Genomic DNA, 24,317 nt, shown 5'->3' on the forward strand with positions numbered 1-24,317 from the left:
GAAATAAATTATTAATGAGCCCTGACCCCTGTAATAATCAGATATGTTGGTTTAGCTTGTCAGTTTGAGGGAAATTGTATTATTTACTTGTATTTTTAACCAATGTAAAAGTGAAAGTAAACAAAACTCCGGGTATTGCAACCAGTAGGGGCGCGATTTTTCTCAGACAATGGAAGTCTATGGGTAATGACTTTTTACATTTAAAAATTAATTAAAAAAAAACTTTAAGTCTGATCAGTCTGAAAAGATATAGCAACCTGCACCGCTCTATCCCGCAGGTGTCTGCCGAGTTTGGGGCTTGTGGCTTTAAAGCCCTAGGAGGAGTAGCGTTTAGAATTTCTGTGTCAGAAAAATAATAATAAGAAAAAGAAGAAGTTTAAATAGCAGAACAGTATGTTGGCTTGTTGCCAAGCCAACATAACTAGAAGGTACATTTCCTGAAGAAAATGTGAGTGGTGCTTGCAGTGGCAAAACTCGCCCCTCTGTTGCTAGGGTGTTGCAATGAGGTTGCGAGGGTACATGGGGTGGTTGCTAGGGCGGTTGCTAGGGTCCCCATGATGGTTGCTAGGGCCGTTGCTAAGGTACCCAGGGTGGTTGCTAGGGTAATCAGGATGGTTGCCAGGGTGTTGCTATGTGGTTGCTAGGGTACCCGGGGTGGTTGCTAGGGCGGTTGCTAGGGTCCCCATGATGGTTGCTAGGGTACCCAGGGTGGTTGCTAAGGTAATCGGGGCGGTTGCTAGGGTGTTGCTATGTGGTTGCTAGGGTACCCGGGGTGGTTGCTAGGGCGGTTGCTAGGGTCCCCATGATGGTTGCTAGGGCCGTTGCTAGGGTACTCAGGGTGGTTGCTAGGGTAATCGAGGCGGTTGCTAGGGTGTTGCTATGTGGTTGCTAGGGTACCCGGGGTGGTTGCTAGGGCGGTTGCTATGGTCCCCATGATGGTTGCTAGGGCCGTTGCTAGGGTACCCAGGGTGGTTGCTAGGGTAATTGGGGCGGTTGCTAGGGTGTTGCTATGTGGTTGCTAGGGTACCCGGGGTGGTTGCTAGGGCGGTTGCTAGGGTCCCCATGATGGTTGCTAGGGCCGTTGCTAGGGTACCCAGGGTGGTTGCTAGGGTAATTGGGGCGGTTGCTAGGGTGTTGCTATGTGGTTGCTAGGGTACCCGGAGTGGTTGCTAGGCAGTTGCTATGGTAACCAGGGTGGTTGTTATGATGTTACTAGGTGGTTGGTAGTTGTCACAGATGGTCACTATGTAGTTATTATAGAGTTCTTAGCCCATTTGAGCACTTAGCTAATCACTATTAGCATGTAGCTAAACACTGCTAGCATGACTAGCATGTCGGAAGTCCAGTTTGCTAGCACGAGGCAAAAAATCCAACCGCCATGTCTGTACGATGTTCTGATGCAGAGATATAGGTCATGCAAAACGGTTGCTAGGGTACTCCATTTGGTTGCTATGGAGTGGCTTGGCAGCTGCCAATGGTGATACTCCAAAGGCTGCTCGCCAATATAAACCAACCCCCATGCCTCTACGATGATCTGATGCAGAGATATAGATCTTGCAAAACGGTTGCTAGGGTACTGTGTTTGGTTGCTAGGGAGTGGCCTGGCAGCTGCCAATGATGATACTCCAATGGTCGCTTGCTAATATAAACCAACCCCCATGCTTCTATGTCTTTCAGATGTTAAGATATCTCTCTATACTTTGGGTTGCTAGGTAGCTCTTAATGGTTGCTAGGGCGTGGCTAGGTTGTCTTGAAGGAGATACATGATTGGCCGTTTGCTGCCCAAGTCAAACGAGCCCACCCTCATGTTTCTATGACACTTCTATCCAAAGTTATTCATTTGATCTTTTTCAATGGAAGTCTATGGGGCTTGTTGCTATGGTGCTCTATATGGTTGCTAGGGCGTGGCTTGATAGATTCACAGTGATCCTGAGAGACTGATTGGTTGCCTGATTCAAATGAGCCCACCCCCTTGTCTCTATGACACTGTGATGCCAAGTTATGTTCAATACAAAATCCCTATGTAATGTCCCATAGCAGGAAAAGTCCTCCCTATACTTTGTATTAGGGCCAATTTTGGGGGGCTCTTGCGCCCCAGGGGTACAACTTATACCCCACTGCGGGGTATGTTCTCGCACAGCCTGATAGCCTCTCCAAATGTGGAGATTCACGTGTTTCTGCGAAATTCTCTCTCGGAGCTACGATCCGTCAAAGTTGGCCGCAATGCATTGTCTATGCGATTTTTCGCCCGTTTTTTCGCCCGGTGTACGAACATCGTACGCCCGATCGCTTATAAAAGTCATAGCACACCATTCCCGATTAGGCCGCACGATTTGACGCCTGTTTCGTTGGTGTGTGACAAAAACTGCGGGACTAGTTACGCGCCGAAATTTGTACGGATCTAGAAGAAGAAGAATAATAAGTATGTGAGATAATAATAGTGATGCTTTGCCTCCGGCAAGCACCACTAATAATAATAATAAGATTAAATAGTAGATCAGTAAGTTGGCTTTTTCAAGCCAACTTAATAATAATAATAAGATTAAATAGTAGATCAGTAAGTTGGCTTTTTCAAGCCAACTTAATAAGATTAAATAGTAGATCAGTAAGTTGGCTTTTTCAAGCCAACTTAATAATATACCAGTGTCAGATGACTTTGTGCACTGCCTCTAGATTTTACAAAGACACATATTGGAGGAATGAGCCACATTTTTTTTACCCACAGTAGAAAAATGTGTGTATTGAACCGGTTTAAATAACTAAAGATGAAGCATGATTTTACAGTAAAAATATGTTATGCATTGCTTCTCACTACTTCAGGCACTGGTTGTAGTCATAATTTCCATACAAGTGATGTCATAAGGATCTTCCTGTTAACCACGCAACTGTTTTAAATGGACACTTTCAATATTCGTTTCCCATTAAGAATGTACATGACACACTGTCAGTGTCCCCTCATGTGTAACCTGTAGTCCTGTCACAGTCAGCAGATGTAGTTTTGATAGGCAGAAAATGTTGCATCAAACTAAACATTGTGAAAGAGAACATAGAAGGTAGGAAATCACTTTAATTTGATTGAAACTGCGTCCAATTTCAGAGCATTCACGCGTTTACCAAAGCAGAACTTGTATCATCTGTACTAAACTTGAACATATTAGAAATGTATATGGTTACATGTGCAATTATACTAATTTTAAGAGGCAAAAGGTTTGTCAAGAGAAGCCAAACACACTAAAAATATTTTGTTAGGAATTTGTTGTCAAACAAGCTATAAATGAGACTCTCTTCTGTTCCTAATTACCTTTATAGTAAGTTAAAGTGGGAGGCAAACCTACCAGTTTTTCCAGAAATACCAAGCAAGCTGCTTACAAATGAGTTGCACACCCTTCTCATGTAATGCAACTTTTGTTTCTTCCTGTAACATGTATTGAAACTCCCAGCTGCAAGTTAAGACCTGAACCTCATATTTGACCTCTACTGAATGTAGGCATAAAATTAGGTCCATAAAATTGACATGGGCAGGAGTTATTTTTCCCAGCTACCACAGAAAAGGCTTTTTTAACAAAGTGAATGGTCTTATCAGGTTATTCTGTTAATCCAATAAACATGGGATGCACTAAAATCCTGATTGTACTGAATAAGAACAAGCACGTCAGCTGATAGCATTGCATTATAATATACAGTGCAGTGCAGAGCTGTTCATCCAGGGCTGTCATACTGTTGTCAGTTTGATTGACAGTGCTGAATTTTTGGCCTTTCCTTCTAGTCATCAGCCCACATAATGGTGACATCCAGGAGTTTTATTATTTATGTTGTATATCCTACTATTGTCTGTCAGTGGAGGCATCAAAGTACATCTTCCAGACTTGCGTGAGCCCTTGGGTGGGTGTCCATCATGTGACACGCACCTTATAAAGTTTTAAAGCTCTTTGACACATGACTTCTTTCTGACCTCCTCATCTTCCTTCATGTTTCTCCTTTTCCCTTCTGGCCTGACGTCTGACTCTACATGATTTCTAAATCTGAACCAGTCATTCTCACCACTGAGCTAATAGCACTTACATTCAGAATAACAGTTCAACTAAATATAAACTTGATGCTAAAATGTATATCACAAATATATCACATGTATATTGTTTACAGAACTTCTAAAAGGCATCACTAGAAAAAAGTAAATTTCTGTCTCAGAATTAAAAAAATGAATGCGAATTTGTTGCTTTTATACAACTTTTTACTTGTTATTCTAACTTTTTCATCCAACGTTATTTGAGTTTCTGGTAAATAAAACTTTTGTCTCTTAATTGTAATTGTATCTCTCTCCGTGTGATTTTATTTCCCATAATGTGAGACTTCTACTCATGGAGAGGGTGGGTAATATGACATATACTGCAGCCAGCCACCAGGGGGCAATCACAATGTTTTGGGTTTAACTTTCAGGAAGTGTGGTACACTTGGTTCAAGCCTGCAACCTTTTCTTAGACTAGCTATTTTATTGGCTTTCTAAATCAACTTAAAATGTTTTTCACCCCAAGCTTGTGTGTGTTCTTTTAATGTAGGGCCCAAGAGTCCAGACTTCATCCCAGAAGTAGGCGAAGATGCAGTGAATGCAGTGCCCAGTTCGCCCTTCACAGCCCTAACTGAGGAAGAGCAAGCAGAGCTTCACAGTGAGCTAGCAAAGGTCTGCATATTTCAGTCTTGTTATATTTCAGATTCCAGCCAAAAATGCTTCATTCAATGGATGAGATTGTCTTGGAAGCAAATATGGTTTATTCTCAAGGCTGAACTCATTTTGCAGTGCCTTTTTCTTTACTCTTTCAACATATGCCGTATCTTCTGACTGGAGCTCATGGATAAACCCATCAGTCCACTGGATTTTGTTTTTCTTAATGAGTGTCACCACACTCAGCTATTTTTTCCGTGTCAGGTGAATTCTTCTATCCTGTTTCCTTACAGGTGGAAGATGAGATCCAGACTCTTTCTCAGGTGCTGGCGGCCAAAGAGAAGCAGGTGGCAGACATCAAGCGGAAATTGGGCATCACTCCACTCAACGAGTTCAAACAGAACTTGAGCAAAGGCTGGCATGAAGTCACCACCTCTACTGCGTACGTGCCCTCACTCGCCTCGGGCAGCTGCGTGCCGCCCGCTGCCTCTCGTACTGCTGCGGAGGAGCGGCTCCATCTGTCAATGCTTCTGCTGTGCAATTCACACTTGCCATTTGGCTGAATTGCATTAAAGACATGCAGTTGTGAATGTGCTTGATTTAACTAGCTCACTCCAGCTGTTAGAATAACATGATCTTGTGTTTTACGGTTATGTTGTATTCATTTTCTGTACACATCTGTCCCCCGTCTGTGCTGACAGGTATAAGAAGACCTCAGAGACCCTGTCCCAAGTGGGTCAGAAGGCGACGACGGCGTTCTCCAGCGTGGGCTCAGCCATTACTAGAAAGCTAGAGGACGTGAGGTGAGATGGGAAATTGAACCCTTGTCCAAATTCTCATCCTTTGATCAAACTATCCTTTGTACCCTTTTGACCTAGTAACACCTGAATAAGTGAATACTTACTAATACCTATTAATGCTCTCGGTTCCAAACCACTCTGGCTACATTCACACAGAGGCAGATTTGTCCAACCTTTATATTACCAGGAAAATAGAAACTTAATAGACTTAAAATCTATTTTACCAGGGTGGCTGTGCCAAGCAGAGGTAATGACATAATGAAATACATGAATAAAACACAGTTTAACATCACAGTCAACTCAAGCAGCAGCTGTAATTGTTGCTCATAACATTTCTAATCATGTAAACCAGATTGCAGAATTTTAATGAGCCAAAAAGAATGCACGTCACACCTCTGTTTATCAATTTGCACTGAAAACCGATAGATGCTTGCATAAAATTAAGGTGTTAATGTTTGCCTACAGAACCACCACTGGCTCTGCTACCCATTTACCTAAATTCATTACTTCAGACTTGTGTGCCCTCTGGAAGCTTGCGTTCTGCAAGTGAATGTTGCTTGATTGTGCCATCACAAAGAAGCACTAAATCACTTTTATGGACTTAAACTTAAATGAACTGTTCCCTTCTGGTGGAATGACCTGCCCAACTCAATCCCAGCCCTTTAGCAGTCTTCAAGAATTTGAGTCCTAGACCTTAGCTATCTTCAAAACTCTCTAATTCCGTTCTCAAAAAAAAAAAAAAAATAACTTATGTCTGAGGCTTTATTAAAAATATCTTCATTTGTGTTCCAAAGATGAGGATCTTACTGTTTTGGAACAACATTAGGGTGAATAAACATTGAATTTAAAGACACAACTGAACATTTTGATATTTGCCATTATTCTATCACTATGTTGATTATTTGACGCTGATACACAGGACATTTTGAGAGTCAAATAGATTCGTTGATCCCAAACAGACTGTGTGAATGTAGCCTTGTGTGATCACCACTTACACATACGTGTGCCTTTAGCATAACACTACTGGACAAAATGGCAAAGGACTGAATTGTACACCCACGCACAATGGAATTACCAAATTTGAGATAGAATAAAACCATTAACCACAGACACCCACATCATACTCTGAAGTCTAAGCAACTGACATTTGCTCAATTTCACCATCTTACGACACTCTTGCTGCAACGCTGGCAACAGCAGTTAACTGTTTTCGCTAATGACACCTCTGCCATTTACAGATTACAGTCATTTTCCAATTCTTTTGGGTAAGACTGTTTACAGTGGCTTCAAACAAAAGCTGGTTATTTTGGCTGCTACACCTCTCAGTAGTGTGATGAATGGTTTTATAGTGTGGCATGTACTTAGAGGTAGTGCAGTTCTCCCATTTTTTTTTTTTTTTTCAAAGCATGCAAACCTTTCTTTCTTAAACCTCTGCTTTAGTGCGTGAATGTACAAGTTGAATGGGTATTTGCAATTCAGAGTTTTAGATTTTTTTAAAAGATAAATAGCTCACCTGAAAAAAAACAACTGTCATCATTTACTCCAAACTTGTTTTCCATTGAATTTTTTGTCCATACAATAAAAGTCAGTGGAGTCCAAAATGACATTGGATCATATTGACGTAAATGATGACAACTTTTGGGTGAAATATACCTGTAACTTAAAAGCATTGTGCAAATGATTTTGTCATTTTGAGTTAATAAGATAATTTCCCATCAGTCTTATGCTAGGTTTTCTGATTTTCCTCCTGCTTTCTGTCTAAAAAGCAGTATCATTTCTCATCATTTCTCAGCATTCCTCATAGATAGTATGTGTGCTTGTGTCCCACACAAAACTATCGATCTTCTGGCTGTCGCTCTGCTGAACATATCATCCCCTCTGACAGTGATACAGACGTGCTTAAACCCTGTTTATTCCCTGCTAATTCTCTCACACACCCTATTCATCCGAATTGGGCGTCCCAGCTGTGTTGTGAATCCGTGTCAGTGATACCGGTAATAAAGTCTTAAACCCCTGATGGATTAAAGCCTTATACTCTTACTCCGTTTCACACTGCATGAAGAGCTGAGGTGTTATTTCATGCTTATTATGAACTCATAGATGTGTGTAGGTGCATGGCTTTATTTCCCCTCTTATAATTCGTCTGATACTCACGGCTTTGGCTAACTCCTGTCTGCTCCTCTTTACTGCTGACGGATAGTATACGCTCCATACAGCATTCGGCTAGCATGCCGGTGATGAGGTAAGAATTAGTTCTGATAGACCCACATAAGCCTCTATATTTTTCAGGAATACTTGATTTCGATTGGTCAGTTGACTGATGCAAGTTTTTTGTCTCTCTTTTGACTCCTTGTTCTTTTTTTTTCTCATATTTTAAAATAAATACATCTTGCACCAGTATTTAAAGGAATAGTTCATTGTTGATTGTTGATTTATTCAATAAGAGATTCATCAATGTCTACAGTTCATTGTAATAGTCTTGTGTTTAGCATGTTGCTAAGCTAACTATTCAAACAAGCATTTCCATGAAAGTAAAACATTCATTTGACAAATATTTCTAGCTTTAGTAATGATTAAAATATATTTGTAAGTCACTTTGGATGAAAGCATCTGCTAAATGATTAAATATAAATATTTATAAATTAACATTTGCTAGCTTGCTAGGTTTTGGAGCACAGCTATAGCAGATGAATTAGCAAATCATTTGATATACCGACACCCTTTTTAGCACCATATGGATTGTGAGGTGTGAAGATTCAGTCTGTTTTACATCGTTATCATGTCTCTTGCAGAAACACGCCCACTTTCAAGTCATTTGAGGAGAAAGTGGAAACCTTAAAGGTAAAGCGACACTGATTATATCAACACTGCTTGTGAGGTAAATAAAAACTCCAACCTCGTCTCTGACTTTACAGACCAAGATAAGCCCGACGCCATCGACAGGCGATGCTGAAGAGGTTTCAGAATCCACACCTGATGGAGAGCCAGTGGCTGAACACCCCGAGGGAACTTGTCCTCCAGATCAAAAACCACACTGAGGATCCTCCTTCTAACGCTCCCATTCTTTCTCCTCATGACCTCCTATCCCTCTTCTTCTACTCCACAGCAGCACTTCTTCATAGTCACAGTGTGCTTTGTTCTGTGGCTAGTTTTCCACTGGAGTCTGGGTCATTTCCAGACGGGACGTGGTAGTCCTACACTGGAACAGATGTGTCAGAATGTGAGATGCATGTTTGCTCATGCACTGTCAGAGCATGATATCCTCTGACCCCTAACTTCAGGCTGGCCTACATGAGAGGTCCCGGCTGTCCTTTAGAAGTCCCTAAATGTTTCTTTTTACAGAAAATATCCCAAAGTCTTTATATATCATTTAAATGTAATTGAATTTGACTTTTTTTGTTTGTGTACATTCTCTGTAACACATCCCGCTACTTAAAATTGCCAGCCAAATTAACCAAAATTCTCTGTGTATTTAGTTCCTTTTGCCATTTTTAAAACAAATGCCAAAAACTCAGAAAATGAGTTCTGTCTCTAAGTGTATACGTTAAACTAAAAGATTTTTTGCATTTAAAGTATATCGAGTGGATTATTAGCATTAATATCAAATATGATCAAACAGTAGTGATGTTACACTATTACTCTTTTTCTCTATTTTGGATTCTTGATTTAGCTTTAGAGAGTTTGTGTCATATAATGAGCAGATTTGAGTGTATGTGCTTTGTAACTTAATTTCTCTTTATTTTGTAGCGTTAGTATAGTCACACCACTGAGATCCCAGTGCCTTCTGTTGCTAAAACTGGGGAGGTTTAATCTCACTTTAAAGGTGTTTCTGATGGCTTTGTAATTCGACCACTGCTGCATTTTATTGTACACCTATAAAACAGGACAAACTATGAGAGGGACAGCTGTCTTAGTCTTCTAGACTACATGACACTTCTTTCCTGTTGTTTTAAACTCTAACACAGCACAAAAAGCAAAAAGTGTCAATGTTAAACAGTTAGCCTTAGATCCAGTGCAACTCTAAGCACTAATTCTAGTATTGTTTGTCTGGTTCATGGAGCCGCTTGCACTGTAGTACCTGCTGTTGTGGCATCTTCAAGACTGCACAAGTAAAAAATAATATTTTTATTGACAATGTAAAAAAAAAAAAACGTAGATAAAATCTAATAAAATTTCTGATAGGGTAGAGGTTGCTAAAGGCTTTGGAGCGCAGGGGCAATGGTACTTAACTGTTAGATCTGTTCTCATATGGTAATATTTCATTATTGCTTCATAAATTGAGTGTGCTTTTCCTTTTTTTTTTGTGTTTTGCTTTGATATACAGAGATAAGCAAATGTTTTATGCTTGCTGCAAAAAAATAAATAAAAAAATTCAGTATAAAGACATTTTCAGATGTTTAAGTTCAGCATGTCTGATCAGTTGCTCTAGATCTAGTGTTGACATCTAAAATAAAATAATACTAATATGGAATATTGTTAGGAGGTATCTGTTTAAAACAAAGTTTTATGTGTTTTGTGTTGTGACATACTAAATGGAGGGTGGAAATCTCTAGTGGGACCAAAAATGTTTCGGTTTATCCCTGTTCTGCCTCACTCCAGTCATACTGTAGCTAAGGTGTTGTTTCTTCTTTCCTTGCATCATTTTTTGAATATGAATGTTACTTTATACTGAATGTCTCTAGTGGGCTTTTGTCCTGGGTTACTAGTGTAGTAGTCGAATCTGCTGTCATGTTCCTTTATAATTAGCATCCTGAAAGACTGAAACTACTTTGAGCAAAAAATACGAACATTTGTTCCTTTGTATGTCTGATGCCTAATAAAACGCAATACAACCTGTCTTTGTCCATCAGTCGTTATTTGAAATTTTGCAGGAAGTCAATACAACTGTATAACCGCTACAGGACACTAGATGGCACCCTAATATTTACTTTCTCAAGATAACTTTATATGTCAACATAACTGTTTAATGGTGGCATTGTAAAAAGAAAAAAAAAAGAAAAATTGGCTTTAGAAACAGTATGTTAGTTATTTTCAAGCCAATTTCTGGCCCACAGTCCTCAGGAATATATTCAGTTATGGTCATAAGCAGGACGTGTCAATGTATTATGTTTTACAGTATGTGGGGGTTACATTTTTAATAAACGTATGGACAAATAATAACTAAGAGATCTATTATTGTTTCGCGCAAACCGTTTCCCATACGCTATGTCCACAGTTATATTCATACATAATATCCTAAAGGATATTTTAATTAGTCTTTCACTTAAGAGAGAAAAAAAGTCTACCATAGGGTCTGCAAACACTTGAAAGCCTTGTCTGCTTTTCTTTTCTGTGTTACTAAACACAGTATGACCCAAGGCTGCTAATTAGCTCTTAACAATTCAGTCTGCAACCTATTATAATCAAGCCCAGTTTCTGAAATAAGCACATTACCCCATGTTATAATTAAATTAATAAATACACACCAGTAGACACTGTATAGTAAACAGCTGCCGAAAAAATCGTCTTTATTTTTCCATGACCATTAACCAGAAGCTCGTATGAACACGGGCACATTTGAAAGGTCTTTACACCAAAGAAAACAACAACAGCGGCACTGACGAGCACCACAACATTGTCACCGTAGCACAATTACATTGGCAGTTTCTATTTACACACAGCTCAGAGTAAAAACTAGTACAGCCAGCAAGTGAGATAGATAGATAATAATAACAGTCACCAAGTGTTTTCTCCCTCAGGAGAAAGGAGATTAAAATCTATTGAACGTTGGGGAGACGAGGAGGAACAAAACGGTGCAATTAGATAAACAGTATAAGACATTGTACATAAAGCAAGTGCTTTCAGTTAATGTATTGCGATATTTTATATCAAGTCCAGATAATGAAATACCATCAGCTCCCTCTATCCAGACTAGTGCGAGTAAATGCGAGCGATGTAAAAAATAATTTATTTCCGTCTGTTATGAGTTATATTTGTCAGGTGTTGCCGTGTAAACCTGTGCACTATAGCATAAAATTGCATAATTGTATCCGAGTGAACACAGACTAGACACTAACAATGACAAAATATAGTGGCACGAAGCCTTAAAAATATCCTCTAATTAAGGCCCTCTTCTCTGCTGATACGTGACACCGTTAAACAACAGGGCTACATTTGTTTTCATTCCATTAAGTTAATTGTTACAGCCTTCAGCAGCACTCGCCGTCATCAAGAAAACCCTCTGAACCTCTTAATCCTGCACCTCGCATCTTTCTGAAATGCATTATGATGGGTTCACATGGATGAAAAGCTCGAGGAAGCCCGTGAGGTCAAAGCCCCGCTGGGATTATGCACGTGAGCCTGAGGACGAACGGCGGGAAACGTCACTCCGACGCACTCGGCTTGAGCTGGCACGCGACGTCTGTGTTAAACCCGGGATGAATGTAATTAATGTTATTCATGTTGAGAAAGGTCGCTCATTTATCTCATAACCTCAAATACAGGTCCTTGTGTGTCAGGCGACATCTACATCGCATATAGAGGCGGATAAACAACACTTTCGAGTTTTAATAAGGGGATGTTCACAGCGAACGCAGTTCTGCATTTGAAACCGCGCGGGAAGCGGCGGAGGAATAGGGAAGAAATGGAATTTTCAATCTTTATGTGCGCTACTTTTGATTTGCCCGTTACGCAGCGTTTCAAAACTCTGTTCTTTTACATTTCGTTGGGCCTTTTCTTTTCTGTGTGAACGACCCTTAAATGTGCAGTCACTTCGAGCTTTGTAGATGAATTTCTGGAGGCAAAATGCAGCCATGTCACTAGCAATCCAAGCATTTAGGAATATAGTGCGGGGGATTCGTCAGGTGAAAAATGTTCCCTCGCGAATTTTACATCAGATTCTAGTTTGTTGACCCGTTAACACAGAAATTTCATGTGTTTACCAATATAAAGCTGCTTGGTTTGGAAGTGACCTCTGAGATAATGGCACTACTGATAACTGCCTAACATTACTTTGCCCGCAAAAATTCACCAAAGTTTCACATTTGTCATTTTACGTTAATTTTAAGTGACATTTGCACAGAGTATTTGCTATTTGCTGTGATGTATTACGTCTAATTTCAGGAATAATCTTTGGGTTTCTTGAATTTGAACCTTGGTAACAAATGCGACTGTAGGCCTAATCCTCAGTTCGTTAGTGCTAATGTCACAAAGTTATATGCATAATATGGTTTTCTTTCTTCTTTTTAACCTGCCAAATTCAAGGGTGTCCTTCTTCAGGAAAACTATATTATCTTTTATAAGCATATAAATATACCATCCATTTATTCATAGCTACATTCATAGCTATTGCATCTACAATAAAATCTGTCCCCCATCAATAACTTTATCCTTCACATTGGCATAGAGATATCAAGTACCTTCTTCAATGAACATCTTCAGTATACATATAGTCAGTGTGCAATGATGGATAAAACACAGTTATTGAATACAGTCTAGACATTGCTTACTGGTCAAAATAATAATTTTGGTAAATGGCATGGGTCACCCAAACACACCTCTTTTCCTTTATGGCTTTACAACTGCTGCATTTTTTTCTGCTAGCAGCAGCATGAAAGATGAAGACATCCTGAGTTTTCCTCTTTTTTTTCTCTTTACACAGTATACTTCCATCAAGTGCACAAGGCATCAGATGCCCGTTCTTAACATCAAACAATACTTGTAAAATCAGGAATGTCAAAAGAACAGACAATGGGACAGAAATGTGTGAACCAAAAATAAAAAAGCACAGTTTGGGCTGACCAAATTGGTCCTTGAGATGAACTGGTCCTCTCCTTTAGATAATTTCGAAGTGCTTATTTATAGTATCCATCAGGCATTTGTTATTATCGCCTGTGCTACGATGATCAGAAGCTGGTTCTTTTATCATCAGCATCTGTTTGTTTTTATGGCAGCAATATGACCCCCCATATGACTTTCTTTTTACTTGGTACACAATAAGAGATGTTTTCCAAACAAAACAGCTTATAGCAGTGGTTCTTATCATTTAAGGCCCTGTTATCCATATTATTTTTTGGGGGGTTGAACGGTCCCTTTTAAAAATGTGCCCTTTGTTTCAGAACGTAGCATGTAAATGAGCGACTATGAAAAGACACTGAAATCACATAATGAAAATGAGTACATTTTCAGAGGAAGTGGATTTTGCATGTCATTCCTATAGTAACAGCAGCCTGCCTGCCCTGTGCCTGTTTTTACAGATAAAACATCACAAACAACATTCATAAATTCAGATCATATTTTTTGTATGATTTCTTCGGCATGCACATGCAGTATTAAAAAATACAGTTAGATCAGCAAATACTTGAAAAAGTGTAAAAATCCAGTGCGACAGTCTTTGAGTTCTTGAGGTTAGCATGGTTCTTGATTGACGAAGGTCAGCAGTGAGATAATCCATTCAGAGAACTGAGCCTACATTCCCATGGGGTCTTTTGGCATCTTATTTTCAAGATGTAAAGCGACTTGTTTATGATTTTTGGATGGGATATGTTTTTTTTTTTCTCACAACAAAAAGGCTTGAGACAAACATGTTAACATTATGTCCTGCTTATTCTCTGAGATCTTTTGAGATAGGGCTGCATGATTAATCAAAATTAAAACCCAAATCATGAAATGGCTTAATGCAATAATCAAATCACAAAGGCTGCGATTTCATTTAATAAATATATACAAAGCGTGTTTCAGACAGAAGTGCAGCACTGTGTTCGTTTACACATGAGCAGCTCATAATCTGGGGTTGTCAGTGTCACAGTAAACGCTGCTCCACATAAACATCTCTGTATCTACTCGGAGTTTGAGTTGTTTATGATGTGCATTTGTTAAATCAATATGCAGCTAACATCATCTTGTAATGACAGAAATCTTTTCCTCCACATCATGCAGCCCTTCTTGAGAGACATGATGGAAACATAAATCGGTATCTGGATCAAACCAGGCTTGCGATTCATAACGCTAAGATCTTCTGTGCATGGTCCTATCTGATAGGCTGGAGTTTTAGTCTCTGACAATAATGGATGATCTCACTGTTTAAGCATCTTATAAGAAAAACGCACCCCAGTTTTTAAAACACAGCCGTATTTAACTAAACCCTGTCTGAAATGTTGATTAAACATTTCCTGCTGCGTTTTCAAAATGGGAGATGAAAACAACGAGACAAAAACAACTACGATATTGTAGCTAAAAATCATTTACAAAGCACAACCGGGAAAAGACACCCCCCCCCCCACCCCTCAAGCTTCAAATTCATCAAAAGACTCTTTGAGCAGAAAAAAGCAAGAGCTAGTTCTCAAATCACTAGAAAAAGGGCCTCCACTCCCACACTTTAAAATCCAGACAAATTGATGAACTCAGACCAGCCGACACCAGAAACATTCCTTTGCTTTTCTGTGCATCTCCATGCACAATCTCAGACCTCACCAAGGCACAGTCAGACTCCTATATATTCTCATACAAATACATTCCTGAAAGTGGTCAGAGGGACTGGCCCCCTCCACGGAAAACAAAAACGAAACCTCTCAGGGCCCCTCTCCATGCAGGATAGACATGACCTTATCATAAACCATGGAAACCCAGCAGCTATTTATTGGTAGCATGCATTGCAGGATGCCAATATTGTCCAATGATGGCAGAGATTATAAGCCCTCTAAAAGAGAGTAAGTTCCATCCTGATGATGCTGTTTCATAACAAAAAGATTTAAATGTGCAGTCTGGAATGTTCCTCTCGACTACAGCCTCTTTTTTTTTTTTTTTGCAGACTCAGTCCCATCAGCGGTCTCTACTCCTTGTTTGTGGCTCGACACAAACACACAAGTTATGTAAGTAGACTACTTAGTGGCCCATCTGCCATCCGGCTATAGCTGAGTGGCGGTTTGGAGTTACACAAACGATTCAGTCTATGCAAAGACAGTCAGATTGGGTCAGTCTGACATGGGATAAGCACACCCACTCAAAACATCTGCACAGATCCAACACTAATACCAACCAAAGACATATGGGTATTCGATTAACATCGCACTACATCGATGCATGGGAAAAGAGATGGCGAGACTTTTCTGCATCTTTTAAAGCAGCTAAACTAGCGTGTTAAACTCTGGACCTGGTGAAAGTTAAGAACGGGAAGTATCTTAATCTGTTCCCTAGGATCTGCACACCAGTGTGTTAAAAGTAGCTTAGAATATTGATCAAAACAGTTACACATTTTGAGTAATATAATAGCATTATTAGTTATTGTTTTTAATTACCTATATGGTATGTTTACACAGAACCAGAGAAGACTACTTAGGCTAAAGACAGCTAACACCTCAGCATCCTTCTGGATCTGAGCAATAAAAGCTTTGTACTGCATTATTATGAGACATGGACCCAAGTAGGTATTCATGAGCAGCACTAGTCCTAAATACTGTTTACCAGGTAGCTTATATAAGTATTGTAGGTAAATTTATAAACAGTTTAACCTGTGTACGAAGTTGGCGATAAAGTAAATAGTGAAAACACACCATACTCATGTTGCAGCTTGATATGTGTGTTAAATTACATGTTGTACAACAAAACAAAGGCCTGTGCACAAGAACACTAGCACCCCCAATGAACACGAGTAATGCGCCATGGCCTAGCTAACAAAACTGCAGCCAATACATAAGCACCATGGTGACAGGTGTGTGAAACATCATTAGAAACCAAATGCACCCTGATCTTAACTTCATATAACAGCTTATCCGAGGCAAGAGCATATTTTTAGGTAACATTTTCAAATATATTCCCACTTCCTATAAGTCTCATTTGTAGAAACGTGATGGAAAGAGTTTCCCCAATATATACTGAATGTAAACAGCTGTAGACATCAGCTTGCCCTCTTACATAAAATGCCTGTGAGATCTCTTAGACCATTTGGTCTAAAATAGCACCAGGAAGGGAATGGAGGGACAAGCAGCAGCCTCTGAGATGTTCCTCACACCAGCGGAGGGGCCAAAATATGCAGCTATTAATTATTGAAACTCAACTTCATCTCTGGCACAAGATCACAAAAAGTTTCAATAGGCATTTGAGTAGAATTGGAGTGCTAGAGCCCATGGGTGCTTGTGTTGCTTCAGTATAGCTGTGCTTTCACAAACAGGTTGCCTCCAGTCATACAGAAAGACGCAAGGCCCTGTAGACCTTTTCCTTGCAAGATTTGTTGAATTGTGTCAACAGAAAGTGAGAAAAAGGAAGGAAAATTATAGATCAAAATGCAGAAACAGTCATGAACTCATGGTCGTTTCTGGATTTTCTTTTTTTCTATTTAGACACTAAACCAGTACCAGTTTTAAAGTGTTTTCTGTTCGTGTAGTATCTGGCTCTATTCACATATGCAGAAAAATTCAGATTTGCATTTTTTTTTTGGTCAATCTATTGAGTTTTATTTATTTTTTAAGACCACATGGGGAAAAAAAAACAGATCCAAACCACATCCATTTTTGGTGTGAAATTACATTAAATTAAAGGCCATTTTTTGGCATATCAAGTTTTGTATTCTGAACTGCAGAAGACCACATGATATCTGATGTTTATGAACCAGATCCAAACCACATCCATACCAGGTGATAATCAGATCATATTTCTTTAATGCATTTTGGTGTGAATTGGAATCAGATTCCAATAACTGTCCTTTTAGATGTTTATGAGTCTCTTTTAATAACTTGTCAGCATGATGGTTATAGTATATGTAAATAATCCATGTGGAGACATAGGATATTGACTACATTGTACGTACAAATGGATCGAATAATTGAAATCGGATTTGAAACCAAATCTGATTTATGTGCAGTGTGAACAAAGCCATTCTACCAATAAAACCCAAGTGTTACACTAGGCATAAAAAACATTTTGTTTGTGGGGTTTAATACTATATACCTTACCTATATACACATAAACAGTAACTGAAAGGAAAACAGTGTGATGAACAAAACAGATACAGACAATGAGTTGATCACAATAAGCATTGTTTGCAGGTTTATAATGAGTTAACTAGCTTGTGTTGATGTTACGTAGACGATATCATATTGGACTGTATCGGAGCCACCAAAACAGTTCCAGTTTACAAATGCCAACCGAGCTGCCATATTCCTTAAGAGCCAAACCAAGTGTTGACATCTTGGGACAATTTTTCTGGTCATCCTTTTCAAAGAAGACCATCATAAAGAGACGTCCATCCTCCTGTGACCAGTGTTCTGCCGTGTTACACAATACTGTACCAACTACAGAAGAATAACACCACCACACCTGAGTGCTTCCAGCTCCTGTGCTGGGGTAGATGTGGCATTTGCTTTTTATTACTTCCTACTTGAACCTGTGAGGTCAGGAAAAAGGTGAGAGGTAAAGAGCTCCTCACCTTCCAGAGGTAAAATTAACCACTTTGCAGAGTTTTCTTTACTTGGGCATGTTGGTTGAACCTCTCTAGGCAACAGACTGTGGCGTGAAACCACCATGGTTCTCATATGGCTCTAATATGAATGCAGTTCGTTCCTGCAGATGGAGTCCGTTGGGAAGGAGAGGTTGCCTGAATGGCTGGTCCTTGCGATCGCTTATTTTGATACGAGTCTGTGCCATTGGGTTTTAATGATCGCAGTATTTGTACTTCATTCTGTTGAAGTCCGTTACACACAAAGCAAAAAAAAAGAAAAAATGGCACATAAAAAAAACCTTTTTGGTAGCAAGAAGGTATTCCTGTGACAAAAAGCACTGAGTTCTTTGCTGTTAAATCTAACTGCTGGTTTAGCTTTTACTGATCGCATCCCTGAAAGAAATGTCCTATTGGTAAACGCAAATATAAAACCAGAAATATAAAATTCGTCCTTCGTAGGTGCAATTGCTTGTGTCAGCATGACTGAAAGGGGGAGCTGAAAGTCCTTCTCTTCCCATATTTATTTGTATTATTTTCTATTTTTTTGCATTGAGGAATTTCCATTCAGGGGAGCGGTTCAGTCAACATCCCAAAACAAACCCCTGTGGTAGTACATTCTTGAGAAGACAGGGTTTTCTGGCTGTCCAACCCTTAACCTTTAGTAAAATGGGCAGGAGAAGTGTGAAAATGTGCCCATGGAAAAAGAAACACTTTCTCCAGTTGGGTTTTATAGCACTTACACAGTCTGAAAGAGAGCTTTCTTCTCTTTTAAAAAGAGCATGGCCAGAGGCTGGTCCTGCCCTGACTGGTCCTTTAGGAACTGACAAGAATGTTTTTAAGCAGTATACTGAACACAAACAAAAAGATGGATCCCAAGTCTTTTTTTTTTTTTTTTTTGCAGTGTAAAGCAATTCGCCTCAAAGGGTGAGTTGGAAATCTGCAAAGATTGGGAGTGCATCTGTTGGTTTAGGAGGGAATGCATAAGGGTTTGACCCTCAAAGTCCATGTGGGTTTAAGGTGAAACAAGGTGGGGCTGTCGTCAATAAGAAAGAGAAGGGACGTATTTCACTAAGCTATGCATGCAAAGGAAGCCCACCCTGTTTTTGTGTATAAGTTGTCGCAGCGGTTTCAGTCAACAAATCTCTGGCAGGCTTTCTTCCAGCGGCAGGCCGTGCACCACATGTCTCGGTTTTCCATGCCGTACACCTTACGACACTTCTTTCCCTCGCCTCGTGACTTCCTACTGCACAGCATATGACAGAAAACAAAAAATGGTCTCACAAAACAATTTTCAACATACAAAAGTAAACATTTTAGACAAAAAAAATGATACTTCCAGAATTAAAACTGGATTAAATAATTAGTTGATACTGGATCATATTGTGCCTGGAGCTCTAAATCTATATGTAAAAATAGAAATAAATAAGCATTCATAATTAAATATACAATAACAATCAAAAATTATCTAATATCTGATAACCAATATGGTACCTTTCAGTGTCTAAATATGATCCTACAGTATATTATAGGGCATTATGATTTCCACGATGTGGACAACGTGGACAGAATCGTGGAATCCAGTCAAAATATGAAATTTACTGTAAATGCAGGAGTTTACCAAATGTTGGATGGAAAAACATCTAAAGTAGGTCAGTAGTACACTTAAACCAAACACACCAAAATACTATTTAAATATGAATCCTGCCTATTCTTCATAATTCTGATTATTAAAATGTAATGAAAACTTAAAATGGAATCCAGAAAATTAAATGAAAACAGAATGTGGTACAAATGAAATCGAATTTGAAAGAAAAAAAGAACATTTCATAGAGCCTTAAAAAAACTTTTAATACACTGCTGTTAATTATGGTACATTTAAATATTGTAATTTCAATTAAGTATTCTTAAATTTTGATTCATGCAATTTTATTTAACCATTAAAACAGAGTCTATTAAAATAAAAACAGAAAAAATTTAATTCTGGATAATTCAAATGGGAAAAAATTAATCCTGACAAATTAAAAAAAATTTGGTTAAAAAAAAAAACGGATTTCATATAGTGCCCTACTATTAACACAAGACCACATGCTTCTGGCATCATACCAAGCAGAGAGTAGAACTTGCTTAAAGAGTTTATGATGTGCGACTAGATTCTGGACACCCATAAAATGTGTAAAAATGTCCCTCACAGGAGCCACACCTCCAGCTTTGATCAAGTCTAACCATTTTACACAGCCATTGCTTTACTATGCTCATTTCTTCTGATGTGAAACTCTTAAATTAAGACTGAAAGTAAGTGTAGTTAAGACTGTACCTGAGTGAGCCTGCAGCTCTGGGGGGAGACGAGAGCACTGCGATGGTCTGAGAGCGCTGCTCCCCAAAGCCCTGCGTCCGGCTGTGAGTTGGAGAAGCCTGTAGTCAGTCAGACAGAGAGAGAGAGAGAGAGTTAACATCCCTCACACAGGGCCAAAGACATCATTCATCCATCCATTTCCTGTCATAAAAATCTCAACGCACAATTTATAGAGACACTGAGCATAAAATTCAGTCTGCTCAGCTTGTTTTGTGATCATGTGTGTATTCGGTTATGTATCAGTGTTGACTTACTGTTTGCACATTTGAGTTACCTGACATCAAATGAGAGGCCTAACTGTGGTAGAGCAGTAGACGATTATGAAACACAATCGGCCAGGACTCTACTGTGTGTGTGTATATAAAGGGACAGTCTATTGCAAGGCACACTGTGGTTCAGTGTGTGAATGTGTGTGATGGGCAAAGGAATATATGTGTGTGTGTGTGTGTACTCACAGAGGTGCCAGTAAAAGTGACGGGTGGGGACTGCCAGGAGATACTGAAACTGCTGCTGGAGGGGGTGAAGCCAGTGGAGCTGGTGGAGGGGATGGTGACAGGGGCTGTGGCCTGTGAAGTGACAGTCACACTGATATACTGTAGTCTCTACGGGCCTTTGATTATGACCGCGCTGTATGGATATATGTATTAACCAATTTGACAGCATCTAAAAGTACTCAAAAAATAGGCTTTCCTTCATTGGTCACCCTTGCTATTGGCCAATTCAAAGCTATGTGACAGTTCAGTATAGGTTTTACAAACATTGACAGGGTTATTATTATACAAGTGATTTATTTCAGATTTTATTATTTTGTTTTTGTGCTTTATTTCTCAAATATAATAAAGACATTTATAATGTTACAAAAGATTTCCATTTCAAATAAACGCTGTTCTTTTTAAACTTCCTATTCATCAAAGACTCAACGATCATGGCTTCCACAAAAAAGTAAAACAGCTGTTATGGGAATGTTTCTTGGGCAGCAAATCAGAATGATTTCTGAAGGATCATGTGACACTGAAGACTGGAGTAATGATGCTGGAAATTCAGCTTTGACATCCCAGGAATAAATTATATTTTAAAATGTATTAAAATAGAAAACAATTATTTTAAAATGTAATATTATTTCACAGTATTACTATTTCTAATGTATTTTTATTAAATAAATGTAGCCTTGGTAAGCATAAAGACACTTCTTTCAAAAACATAAAAAAATCCTACTGACCAAAAATTTCTGAATGATATTGTATGTGATCCCATTAATAGGAACATAATCTTATCATAATTCTCCTCACGTGTGACCTTTTCATGCTTTATATTGTGACTGAAGGGTGTCTTTATGCACAGCTTGACCTTCATATCGAGATGACTTTCTGATATTAAATGTTCAGCTTGCTTTCTGAAATTACATTGAAATGCTAAGTCATATCCGTATTGTATTTGTCTAGTAGTTGCGTTCTGAAAGCATCAGATTGAAACTCAAAGTCTGAAGTGATGTAATGTTATGTAAATGTATAGCCCATCGTGATTGGTTGGGCTGTACCTGGTAGGCGTGGTCTGTGTGCACTAGGTAGAGTGCACTGGGAGCAGAGCGGCTGAGAGGGGTGTTGGTGCTGTTCTCGCTCTTTGCTCCGTTAGTGCCATCCGGCTGTCTCTGGTCCAAACCCGGCGGGGGGGACAGCACAGACGGGGACACAGGAGACAGACTGCTCAAACCGTCCGCCACAGAGTCAGTGTTCAGCTTGATCTCAGTGTAGTAGAAATCCTCCTCTCCGTCACTGCATTCTGAGTCACAGTTCCTCCTGAAGAGAGACAAACCAAAGAAACATTTTAATACTGACACCGATTTGCTTTCATTTAGTGCACACAACTATTATAATTTATTTACAGTTCTGCACTATACTATACAGTAACAATACAGGACTATACTTTTTTTTATGAGTGTAAAATATGACAGTTAAGTTAAATCACTGTATTTCAACACAATACTGAGAAAACTGACTATTTTCAACATTGAATAATTATTCATTTAATACAATTTAATAAACAGCCAAACCTGCTATAGTCTGAGACTGATTTCATAACTCAATTTGGACACTACCATAGTAAGATTTTGTTCAACATTACACTTCACATACCATGATTGGACATATCATACTTGATAGGTTACTTAATACATAACTGTTAGTTTCTCATGTCCTTCTACTGAACCATGTTTCTGAAAGATGAGATCTTCTCAGAAATCCTCCCATTATCTTCCAGCAGAACTGACACTTGTGCGGTTTAATTAGACATCAGCTGAGAGAAACATAAACCTTCCTTCACAATCGTCTGTCATTACTTTGTGCCCAGCAGTAATAGTGTGAGTGTGGTGATAATCCTGCTGGAATTAGTCTCATGTTTTGACATTGAATCAGGAGCAGGCTTCAGTCTCTTATCTCTCACTATAGGCTATCCAGAGTTCACTGTGATGGATGTCAGCCAAGAGATGGTGTAACACCATACAAATGTGAATGGGTTCCTGTCTGATGAAAAATGTACTTTGGAAAAGGTTTTTTTTTTTTTTTTTTTTTTGTAATAAATGTGAATGTTAAAGAAATCTTTAAGTCTTTTTTTTTTGTTTGCACATGCTGATGTATTGGGTTTATTGGGTGCAAGCATGACTATAAAAATATCTGTGTGGATACACAAAGTAGTACACTAAACATGACAAAAAAACTGCCATACTTTCACTATTTTCACACACTTCATGGAGTTAATTTTATATACTGGTGTACAGTATATATACTACATTTTAACATTTTGGGTTGGTAATATTTTTTAAATATTTCAGGAAAAAAGTCTTTATTTATTTGATCATAAATACAGTAAAAACTAATGTTGTTAAATATTATTAAAATTTAAAGTAACTTGTTTCTATTATATTTTCAAATGTAATTTATTCCTGTGATGCAAAGCAGAAAATTCATCTTCATTACTCCATATTTCAGTGTCACGTGATTCTACAGAAATCATTCTAATAAGCCGATCTGCTGCTCAAGAAACACTATTGACAACAGTTGCGCTACTAAATATTTTTGTGGAAACCAAATTCTTTTTTGCTTTTCAGAATTCTTTGATGAATTGATAGTTCATCAGAAAAAAATAATAATATTATAAATGTCTTTACTGGTACTTTTGATCAAATTAATGCATCTTTGCTGAAAAAGATACTGACCCAAACATGTGAAGGGTACTGTAACAAACACCCCTCTCATCAACAGTTTGTATTAGTGTTAATGTACAAGGCAAAAATAAAATAATAAGGTAAAAATGTATTGTATTGCTAGTGAATAAGTAGTGAATAAAAAAAAAAAAAAGTATTTAGAATTTATTTTTTTATACCACAGGTGCCTTACCCCAGGTGAATGGTTCGAATGTGCCTTTGGATCCCGGCAGCTGTGCTCAAGACCTTCCCACAGTTCTTCCACAGACACTTGAACATCACCTTCATGGAGTTCTGTCAGGGACACAGGTGCGCAGTGAGTACACTAATCCACATCAATCAGCAGACCTCTTGTCCCCTGTATTCAGACACTCACAAAGGCCTGACACGGGGGATGCAAGGGGTGTGAGCAGAGCCCAGAGCCTCAAAAGGACGCTCACCTTAGACGTCTCCCTTGCTTTATTCTGAGGCTGGTAATTGGTCTACATTGAGAGTGACACTATAGCACAATCTTTCAAAGCTCATGTCATCTTTTACGCAGTGTGTCTGCACAAATTACACAATTGTCATTTGAGAACTGCAGCTCCCGTGTCAAAACTGCAGTCGGGTTGAAAGCACAAGTGAACATAAGTGAAGCTGAAAGTCTTAATACTTTCGATCTCTCGACATATTCTATTATGCCAGTGGCATGTGGTACATTTGTTTACCATTGATATGATGCTAATTTAATTTTCTCTAGATGGCCATTGTGTTGGTCTGGCAAACAAAGCAGCTCCTTCCCGCTTAATCGGTTCGTCATGTTCCTGAATGACAATAGCGCCACAATTCCCAGTGCTATAAACCAGCTCCTAATTAATAACATAGTTCGAACTGGCTGGTGTCCTCATGTTGAA

The 24,317-nt window shown here is 38.9% G+C and overlaps 2 protein-coding genes across 4 annotated transcripts in view; one reads left to right on the top strand and one right to left on the bottom strand.

Moving 5' to 3' along the window:
* Window positions 1–4,504: 4,504 nt before the first annotated feature.
* LOC113120185 (tumor protein D52-like) lies at window positions 4,505–10,296 on the top strand (the record flags this gene model as incomplete). The annotated part of the gene is made up of 7 exons (XM_026290127.1): window positions 4,505–4,678; window positions 4,954–5,102; window positions 5,362–5,463; window positions 6,699–6,725; window positions 7,661–7,702; window positions 8,253–8,301; window positions 8,376–10,296. Coding segments are annotated over 7 exons (666 nt in total), but the record flags the coding sequence as incomplete, so codon positions are not given.
* Window positions 10,297–10,939: 643 nt separating this feature from the next.
* Window positions 10,940–24,317, bottom strand: part of znf704 (zinc finger protein 704) — a 47,769-nt gene continuing 34,391 nt past the window's right edge. Inside the window, exons 5-9 of one of the 3 annotated variants that reach the window (XM_026288993.1) lie at window positions 23,618–23,718; window positions 21,763–22,021; window positions 20,681–20,791; window positions 20,187–20,284; window positions 10,940–19,112 (exon numbers count right to left, since the gene is read on the bottom strand). In XM_026288993.1, coding sequence (XP_026144778.1) covers window positions 19,001–19,112; window positions 20,187–20,284; window positions 20,681–20,791; window positions 21,763–22,021; window positions 23,618–23,718 — 681 coding nt within the window. In that variant the 3' untranslated portion in view covers window positions 10,940–19,000. Of the gene's footprint in view, window positions 19,116–20,186; window positions 20,285–20,680; window positions 20,792–21,762; window positions 22,022–23,617; window positions 23,719–24,317 lie in introns of all 3 variants that reach the window. The other 2 variants (XM_026288992.1, XM_026288994.1) reach the window with 2 other exon arrangements.

The sequence above is a fragment of the Carassius auratus genome, chromosome 19 (genome assembly GCF_003368295.1).
Source record: "Carassius auratus strain Wakin chromosome 19, ASM336829v1, whole genome shotgun sequence".
NCBI classification, from domain to species: Eukaryota; Metazoa; Chordata; class Actinopteri; order Cypriniformes; family Cyprinidae; genus Carassius; species Carassius auratus.